The sequence below is a fragment of the Rhincodon typus genome, chromosome 13 (assembly GCF_021869965.1).
Source record: "Rhincodon typus isolate 14 chromosome 13, sRhiTyp1.1, whole genome shotgun sequence".
Taxonomy (NCBI): Eukaryota; Metazoa; Chordata; class Chondrichthyes; order Orectolobiformes; family Rhincodontidae; genus Rhincodon; species Rhincodon typus.
In genome coordinates, this window is record NC_063344.1 from 22530050 (window position 1) to 22540793 (window position 10744).

General features: G+C 39.5%; 1 protein-coding gene across 1 annotated transcript in view; it reads left to right on the forward strand.

Moving 5' to 3' along the window:
* The window catches only part of LOC109933243 (leucine-rich repeat and IQ domain-containing protein 4), a 24331-nt gene extending 16283 nt beyond the window's left edge, over positions 1-8048 (forward strand). The window contains exon 5 of the mRNA XM_020532216.2: positions 5248-8048. Within this exon, the coding sequence (XP_020387805.2) occupies positions 5248-5388 (141 nt within the window). The 3' untranslated portion in view covers positions 5389-8048. The remainder of the gene's footprint in view (positions 1-5247) is intronic.
* Positions 8049-10744: the final 2696 nt, after the last annotated feature.

Genomic DNA, 10744 nt, shown 5'->3' on the forward strand with positions numbered 1-10744 from the left:
TTGTTGTCTCGGATTCTCCAGCATCTGCAGTTCCTACTATTTCAGAAATGATAATTACTTTGGCAGCATATCAGTAATCCCAGGTCTCAACTGAAGGAAATCAGCTTTCCTTACCAAACTTACTTGAGACCTCTTCGCCATAGCAATGTGATAGAACTTAACGCAGCTCTGAAATGACCCAGTGAGACACTCAGCTTTACTAAAAGGAATGGAATTGGATTGTCCAATTTACACCACCTAGCATTGACATTGGCACCTGAAATGACAGGGGCATACACACTCAACAATGGTTATATGGTCACCGTTAGCCATTAAGTTAATTAATTTGTACTCCAGACCTTTTGTTTTTTATTGAATTCAAATTTCATTGTCTGACATCATAGGATTCATTTGAATGTCCCAAGAATTTAGCCTGGGGCTCTGGATTACTAGTCCAACACCACTGTCTCCAAGAAGCTGTCTTACAGACTACAAGTAACAGTTTAAACACAGTCACCCTCATGGAATCATACCTTACAAACAATTTCCCAGACATCACATTAAAATCCTGGGTGTGCCCAGAGGTGGCAATGCTATCGTTGCTCTAGGAGTCTTTATCTTTGGTTCCAGACCTCGTGAGATGTCATATCATCAGGCCAAACCTCCTGCTGATTACCACCTACCACTCCCCTTGATCTGAACAATCCATACTCCTCCATGTTTAACACCAATTGGAAGTACTGACGGTGGCAAGGGCACAAAATGTGTTTTGGGGGAGGAGTTGGGGGATCTTTAATGTCTGTCATTGAAAGTGGCTTGGCAGCACATTTACTGACTAACTTGGGCAAGTCCTGCAGGACGTAGCGCTAGCCTGGGTCTGCAGCAGGTATTGTGGGAACCAAAAAGAGGGAGACATCTATTTGGCTTTGGCCTCAGCAAACTACCTGTCACATGTCATAGACATACAGCACAGAAAAAGACCTTTGGTCCAACTCGTCTATGCCAACCGGTTTCTCCAAACTAGTCCCATTTGCCTGCATTTGGCCCATATCCCTCCAAACTTTTCCTATTTATGTACCTGTTCAAAAGCCTTTTAAATGTTGTAACTGTACCTACCTCTACCACTTCCTCTGGCAGTTCATTCCATATAAGTACCACCATCTATGTGAAAAAGTTGCCCCTCAGGTCCCTTTTAAATCGTTTCCCTCTCACCTTAAACCTATGTCCTCTTATTTTTAACCTTCTCTACCTAGGGAAAAGACCTATGCTATTCACCTTATCTATGCCTCTCATAATTTTATAAACTTCTAGAAGGTCACCCCTCAATCACCTATGGCCCAGGGGAAAAAAAAAAGTCCCAGCCTATCCTTACTACTCAAAGCCTCCAATCCTGGTAAACTGCCATCCTTACCTGGTCTGGCTTACAAGTGACTCCAGACTCTCAACAGTGTGGTTGACTCATAACTACCCTCTGGGCAATTAGGGATGGGCAATAAATGCTGGCCTAGCCAGCAACACCCTCATCCCCTGAATGAGTAAAAAATAAAAAGAATTAGCAGGGCAACCAAAACTGTATGCAGTAATCCCAAAATGGCCTCAACAATGCCCTGTACAGTTGCAACATGACTTCCCAAATCCTATATTCAATATTCCGAGCAATGAAGGCAAGCATGCCAAATTCCTTCTTCCCACTGTCCACCTGTGATGCCACTTTCAAGAAACTGTGTACCTAAACCCCTAGGTCTCATTTGACAATGTTCCCCAAGGCCCTACCATTAATTGTATATGTGCTGCCATGGTTTGTCTTACTAAAATGCAATACCTCGCATCTATCTAAATTTAACTCCATCTGTGACTCCTTGGCCCATTGGCCCTGCTGATCAAGATCCTGCTGTACACTTAGAGAGGCTTCTTCACTGTCCACTACATCATCAATCTTGGTGTCATCCTCAAACTTACTAACCATACTTGTGTAATCTCATCCAAATTGTTTAAAATGACAAACAACAGTGGACACAGCACCAATCCTTGCAGAACACTACTGTCACAGGCCTCCAATCCAAAAAAGTAACCCTCTACCACTATCCTTTGTATCCTAACGTTAACCCAATTTTTGTATTCAATTGGCCACCTCTCCCTGGATCCCATGTGATCTAAATTTACTAACCAGACTACCATGTGGAGACTTCTCAAAGGACGACCGTCTTGGTAGAAGTCACCAGCTTTGTGGAGACAAAGAGCTGATTTTTACTTGAAATTGGCTAAGTGTCAATTTTGGCAAGTTTCATAAAGGGTTTCCCTCTCTGAACCCTAGTGCGAATTCTAATACAATTTTCCGAAACTCATCTCATTCCCAATCATCACACCTTTGTATCTTCCCTTCTGCCATAGGCAGAAATACCTACTGCTACCAAGCCTTCCCGGGATCCCTCATACTGACACCATCTTTAATGCCCAGCCATGCGTTCAGACAAGTCCTGCCAGCCAAGACCTGTTCTTCGCTGTGCTCCTTGTGGGAAGGGAATCAAAAACAAACACTTGTCAGAGTACACAGATAGCACGACTGACACTCCATTTCAAATACAAGTGCACATTTGTAAACCCATTGCTATTTAAGAAGCAAGCTACGCAGATTACCCTTCCTTAGCCTCATCCTCAGAAGTCACATAACACCAGGTTATAGTCCAACAGGTTAATTTGAAATCACAAGCTTTTGGAGCACTGCTTTTTCAACTGGTGATCGCTTCACCTGATGAAGGAGTAGCACTCCGAAAGCTTATGATTTCAAATAAACCTGTTGAACTATAACTTAATGTTGTGTGACTTCTGATTTGTCCACCCCAGTCCAATAGCACAAGCCTATTAATAATGCTGAGGAATTGTATGCTTTATTAACTGGTATCTCAAACAATTCTACAACCTTCAATAACTTATGCGCACATACACCCAGGTTTCTCTGCTCCTGTATCCTCTTTAGAGTTGTACCTTTTATTTTATACTGTTGTATCCTTGTTCTTCCTACCAAATAAATCACCTTATACATCTTGGCACTGAATTTCATTGGCCACTGTCTGCCCGCTCCACCTTGTGACAACGTCACTGTGAAGTCCTACACTGTCCTCTGCACAGCTCACAATGCTTCCACTTTTCATGTCTTCCAAAAACATTGTAATTGTCCTGTCCTGCCAAGTCTAGGTCACCAACATATAACAAGCAAACAAGAGCCCCAACACCAATGCCTTGGAGGAGTGGTGGGGGGGGGTGGGTTCTAGCACAAATCTTCATCTAACTTGAAATTGTACATGACTGTCTGATTCCTGTCACATAGCCAATAGTTAAGTGATCATTTAACTAACCATGTATTCCAAATGAAATTGAATTCAAATTTCACCAGCTTCCATAGTTGAGATTTGAAACTATGCCCGTACCGTCAGCCTAGATCTCTAGATTATGTGTTCAGTGAGTTTACCACTACACCATGATCTCTCACAGATTAATTCTGGTTTTTACTTTATTAAGAGACAACAAGGTGCAGGGCTGGATGAACACAGCAGGCCAAGCAGCATCATAGGAGCAGAGAGGCTGACGTTTCGGGCCTAGACCCTTCCTTAGAAGAGGTTTCGCAGTGGGGTTAAAATCGAATCAGAGATAGTAGGAACTTTACTTTATTAAAGTGTGTTTGTCCATAAGTTTGTTCTGAAGTATTGTTTCTGGAAGATTTTCCATGACAGAGGTGTAACTGATTGGTCTGTAGTTCTTTGGTTTATCTTTATGCCCTTTTTGAAGAACGTTTGAAATTCTGCAGTCCTCTGGAACTACCCTTCCTGTCAAGGTCCTTGATTTCCCTTCATGTTCCCTATTGGCTCATCATTGAAAACATTTAAAATTCCCAGTTCCCACTCACCAATTGATCATTCCTCAGTCCTATTCTCAGTCTCCCCATTTTCAGACTGATCAACTTTCAGTCTCACTCACTCTAACCCTTACCAACTCGATCTTTCAGACCTCTTTTATCACGTGGTTTGATGCCACGTTATGAATTTGGGTTCAAGACAGACTGTTTGAGGAAAAGACAAAGTCAAGGACGGTCTTCAGGTTTAGACTACAAATTAATACTTCTTTGTTGGAGATTAATACTAATTACTGCCATCAATATCCTTGAGATACTATTGACCAGAAATTGAACTGGACTAGCTTAATCACAACTGCAAAGACCACAAATGTGAAAATTTAATTAAAACCCCAGAAAGCCCAATTTACTGGATTGTCTGATTCAGGCTAAAAAGGAATACATACCAGATAATCATTAACAAGAAAACTGTTTATTGTAAACAAACCACTTTTCTCAACCAATGGCATAAAACAGAAATGAATTACTAATTTAGGACTAAACACTTAAACTTTATCCTTTTTTTTTTAAAAATTCTCACACACATACACAAACAAAAAGAAACAACCAAGACACAAATATCATGAATGGAGAAAACAAAATTCAGGGAAACAGGCCTATATATGACGTGTTCCAAGCAAAAATAACTGGATGGGTTGGTTTCAAAATTCTTCGATGATATCTACACAGCAATGATCAGCTTTATTCACTGCTGGATTGATTGGATCCTCGGTCTTCCAATTCATTGTTAAAATTCATTCATAGGATGTGGGCATCACTACATAGGCCAGCATTTATTGCCCATCCCTAGTTGCCCTTGAGAAGGTGGTGGCGAGTTGCTTTCTTGAACCACGGCAGTCCACATGGTGTAAGTAAGTTCACAATGCGGATAGGAAGTGAATTATAGAATTTTGACCCAAAGACATTGAAGGAATAGTGATATTGCCGCATGTCTGGATGGCAAGTGGCTTGGAGAGGAACTTGCAGATGGTGATGTTCCCATTTACCTGCTGGTCTTATCCTTTTCGGTGGTAGTGGACATGAGTCTGAAGGGTGCTGTATAAGGAGCCTTAGTGAATTAAGGAGAAGGCAATGGTGTAGTGATAATGTTACTGAAGTATTAATCCAGAGCCCTAAGCTAATATTCTGGGAGATTCACTAAGGCTTTGTCCTTGGGTCACCATCATCCTCCGACCAACCCGCCACCTCTAGGTTCAGTTCACTCACTTGTAATCCATCAGCCATCTCTGTCTCTCTTGTTCCTGCCCCTCTGTTCATATTCCCAGCTGATTACATTCTTGCTGGGCTGATATTTGCTCAGCCATGAGCAAGGAGTTCTTGCCTCGTTCTTAACTCAATGTTCGTTTCTCCATCTACAGATCCAAGCATTGTGGCGTGGACTGATGGTTCGAAAGGAACTAGGACCTTTCAAAAACCTGTTCCCAAAGAAAGACAAAAAAGGGAAGAAAGACAAAGGAAAGGCTGAAAAGGGAAAGCAGCAGAAAGGAAAAAAGAAATAAAAGTATTGACATTGTAAAACCAGAAGGAAAATCTGTGAATATGCATAAAAGTTGGAGGTTCTGACAATATTCAGGCTTCAGAAAACCATTAATTTATTGACCAGAGAAGCAATGAGATGACAGAGTGCAGGGGGAAAAAAAAAAGACTTGTTTCCACAACAGCCTGTTCACGTCATTGGATATTCACCTAGGGGCTGTCCTCAGCAGAATTATCTGAATTTTAAATATTGTGCTTCACTTTCTAGATATCAGGGCTAATGCAAACCAGGCAATAGCAAGGTCCACTCCATTTTCCAGCCCTTGATTAAAAGGAGCTGCTGACTTGGTGTCATCCCATTTCAAGCTTTCACTGAAGACCATTTTCAGCTTCTCTCTAAGAAATTCAAAGGTTATTCTCCTAAAATGTCTGTGTTGAAGTGTTGAAGGTCAATCTCTCAAGAGATGATCAGAGGTAGAACGATCGAACATGCTAGATGTTTGTAGAAATTAACGTCAATTAGTAATTTCCTGTAACATCTACTCACTGTCCTGCACTTTATAAAACAGCTGCCTAATCGACAGTATAATCATAACTAATTGTAAATTGGCAACACCATGCCTTTACAGCATTTATGACAAAAATGCAGTTTGAATGTTTAACGTATATGATCAAGAATGGAATGTAAGGAGTTAAATTCAGGCACCACACTGGCCGTTTTTTCAAATGAAAACCTTAGCGAGTTGCAGCTTGGGATCTTATTCTCATCTACAGTAAAAGCAAACACAATGGAATAACTCTGGTATTTGGTTACCACATCAAATGCAGCTTTGCATTCAACCAACTTTCCTAAATTCTCCAAAGTAATAATGAATAGACAAAAAATAATGTAATGCATGTTGTGTAGAGGTCTTCCAAAAGGGTTTTGCTAATGGATCATGTAATATTATCAGGTTGGGTTTCCCGGAAAAAAAACATTGGTGACAGGTAGTTACTCGAATTGGCAAAATATCAAAGGTATCAAAGACCAGAAACCTTGATACTATGTCAATTGTAATTAGTTCAAATGTACTTGAACAATTTGAATCAGGAATCAGAAGTACATCACAGTGGCTCAGTAGTTAGCACTGCTGCATCACAGCACCAGGGGCCCGGGTTCGATTCCACCCTCAGGCGATTGTGTGGATTTCGCACATTCTACCAGTGTCCTACCGGTGCTCTGATTTCCTCTCAGTCCAAAGAGGTGTAGATTAGGGGATTAGCCATGGGAAATGCAGCGTTACACGGAGAGGGTAGGGGGATGGGTCTGGGTTGGCTTCTTTTTGGAAGGTTGGTGTGGGCCGAATAGCCTGCTTCCACACTGTATCATTAAATCCCTACAATTTCAAAAACAGTAAATAACACCAAATTGAAGGATTAGGATCAGGAGAAAGAAATAAAGAGGGTGTAGTTAAGACTGAAAAGAACTGTGACAAAACGTGACGTGACTTGCGGAATGGGCATGCATTGACACTAATTTCACTGTGAATAAGTGTGAGATGGTGAAGTTTGGTAGAAGAATAAAGGAGGCCACATACTGTATGAATTATACAAGTTTAAACAAAATATAGCAGCAAAAGGGAAATAAATCACTGTAATTAATGAGACAGGTTAATAAGGCCACAATAAATAGAAAACAAATACATTTCCAGGAGGAAAAGAATGAAAAATTCTAGATGTTAAAAATGATAGAGAATCCTCACCATGCTCGGAATGCTGTGAAAAGGGGTTACAGATAAACAATTCAATACTTTCACTATAAAGTAGCAGTTAATGTCTGTAAAAATAATCCTCTGTAATTGCAAGATACAGAACTAGTATAAAAACTGGTGTCATGCTGATCAAACATGAGAATAATACCAATTGTTAAAAACTACTACCTTTTAAATATTGACATTTTTGGACTTCTAAAAATGGCTGCCATGGATCACTCAACTTCTGGAAGTCCAAGCGTCAAAGCCTCTTGAGGCTTCGAGAAATGAACCACAATGGACATTCTTATGGAATGTCAAGTCGACAATTATCAGAACCAACTGCAAAAACACCACGTCAATAAGCCAAGACTGAACCTGGTTCAGCAGCAAGAGATGAATCAAAAGTCACTGTATCTAAGTGTCAGACACCATCGTCAATCACTTACTGTATCTTTGACCATGGAGGCAGTTGTTTTATAACATGGAAATTAAATTTTGTGATAAGCTTGGCTTTCTTTCAAGCCTTTTGCAAGAAAGAATAATCAGAAAGAGCAACTGCAGAAACCAGGATACATCTAACTTTTTACCACGCCACAAGGCATGACGTTTTAAATCCTCCTTGAAACTGGTTTCTGCAAAGATCATGGATTTGCCAGGAAAAGCAAACGGACCCTCTTTCTTTGATCATTATTGAAGTCTATCTTCTCAACTTGGTGCACATCTCTTTTTCTGAAGAAACTCTACAAAATCTGGTCCTCTGCCACCTAGATTTATCTAGACATGAACGCCCAAGTAGAAGAAATCCTCTTACCAGACTCTAACAGTCACATGAACTTGTAAATTTCTGTTCAGTTTTAATATTTTTAGAAGTGAAATTCCTTGCTGTAATTGTATCTGTCCGGTGTATATATTGTGTGTCATAATAACAATTTGTTTTTGAATGGTGTGTATAATGCTCTTTTCAAAAAGAAAGCCCAAGAAAGTCAGCTGCTAGTGACTTTGTTAAAATAAAAACAGGTTATGTATACAGCTTTTGGGAAATACAACAGAATTATCCAAAAGAAACAATTTTAATCACAGAAAGGAAATATTGGGTTCATTTTGTTTCTGTCCCCTATACTTAAAACTGGAATAACAATACTGCAGTAAATTTAAAACAAAATTACAAGAAAACCTTCGCACTAATCATGATCACTCACTGATCTAATTACTGGATAGCGTATCCTGACGTAGAGAAAAACGTTCAGTAATATATTTTGGTGGGAAGAACTGGAAGAACAACGTAACAGTAGTATGTTCAGTTTGTTAAGGTGAGAAAGTAATTGTAAGCAGTGAACTGAAGGCAGCTTTGAAGAAAGTCTGTGGACTTAAGTTAATAGCTGAATATTTACAAACTCAGTTTATGATCCAAGAAATGAATGGTCAGGAATCACAAATAGGTGCAGTTCAATAGAAAAGTAATTCCAACAGAAGGGGTTTTTTTTTTTTTTTTAAGATTTGTTGAAATCTCCAGGCTATCAGAATTGGAAATAACTATGAAGGCCGTTACAGCTGGTGTTTTAAAAAAAAGTGAAACTTCACTGAGATTATGTGCCCATAAAGAATTTTTTTTAAAACAAATTTACTTATTGGGACACAGGCATCATTGGCAAGCCAGCATTTATTGCCCGTGCTTAGTATCCTTAAAATACATTGAATCGTTTTCCATGTTAAGATTTTTCTAAATTATCATGAATACACAGCTTTGTTCTTTTTTTCTCCTGTGTCATAAACTGGAGTCTTTTTTAAAGAGAACATTGATGACCACTTGTGAAAACGTTCAGTGACTGATGACCATGTTACACAAATTATAATAAAACAAAACTCCTGGTCTATCAGCCAGGTTTCTCTCTGGAATCTGACCTGTCTAGCATTACCATCAGCTGGGATCAGAAAGTGGTGGTGCATCCAGGACAGAAATTCATTGAATTTAAGAAGGATCTGAGAGTATTCAGAAGATATGACTGCATGAAGGTACTGGACAAAAGAAAAAGCAAGAGCTATTGTGAAGTAAATTACATAGAATGGAATTTCAAAATAGCTTTGGCAGGTGTTAAATGACTTTTCTGGGAGCAGAAAATAATGGATTATTGGAGATCTTGACTAGGGCTACACTGAAAGAGTCAGCAAATAAAAGGTTGTAAGGATAAAATGCTTGAATTAATTACCTTGCATTGGAGCTAAAAAGATGGGAACTGGAAATTGAGGTGTCACTGCTAGATTAGCTAAGGTTCAAGTATTAAAAAAAACACAAATTACAAATGAGAAGAAAACAAAAAGGTAATAGAAATGGGAACGAAAGAAAGAGAAAGGGATCTGGAAATAAGGAAGATTGAATTGGAAAATTCGGGGTAAAGATAAACAAGGAGAAATTGAAAAGTTACAAATAACAGCTTTGACTAAATAAAGAAGGAAGAGAAAGAAGTCCAGGATGATTCTGATTCCAATGAGGGATTTAACTAGAAATCTACTTTTAACCTAGAAGTGACATGAAGAAAGTAACATGTTTTCATTATAATGAGACTGGAAGTACTTTAGTTAATAGCCGGAAGTTAGAGAGAAGATCAATTGCAGTAATAAGAATCTCCAAGAAATTCTCAAAAACGGGTGACCAAGAAAGGAAATAGTTATTAAAACTACAGCAGTGGTACAGATGGCAGTGTTCCCTCAGAACCTGTTCGGCAGCATGACTTAGTAAAGCCAAGAACATTCTTCCTTGATTATTATAAAAGATACAGGCCATTGGAAGTCTAAATATTCTAAATAGACATGTGCCTTCTAGATGGTGGACAAGCTTTGCAGAGTCAGGAGGTGAGTTACTCACTGTAGACTTCCCAGATTCTAACCCAGTCATGCACCCACTCTATTTGTACGACTAGTCCAGTCACAATCTAACAATATGGATTAAGTCATGTAGGACTGAGATGAGGAGAAATTTCTTCATTCAGAGTGGTGAGCCTGTGAAAGTTTCTGCCACAGAAAGCGTTTGAAGACAAATCATTGAATATTTTCAAAAGGAGTTAGATATAGTCTTTAGGACTAAAGGGATCAAAGGATATAGGGAGATTGTGGGAGCAGGGTACTAAGTTGGATGATCAATTCCTCAGACCATTAGGCCAATCGATCGAGATCTCTTTGCAAGCTCAGATAACTTTAACTGTCCACTATACCACCAATTTTGGTGTCATCTGCAAACTTACTAACCATGCCTCCCATGTTCTCATCCAAATCACTTATATAAATGACAAACAAAACTGGACACCAGACCAAACCCTATGGATCATCACTGGTCACAGGCCTCCAGTCCATAAAGCAACCCTCCACCACCATCTCTCTCCTTCCATAAAGGAAATTTTGTATCCTATTTGCAAGCTCACCCTGAAACCCATGTGATCTAACTTTACTAATTAGCTTCCCATGTGAAACCTTGTCAAAGGGCTTTATTAAAGTCCAAGTAAACAATAAAAACCAAAAGAACTGCAGATGCTGTAAATCAGGAACAAAAACAAAGTTGCTGGAAAAGCTCGGCAGGTCTGGCGGCATCTGTGGAGGAGAAAACCGAGTTAACGTTTCGGGTCCGGTGACCCTTCCTCAGAACCTGAGGAAG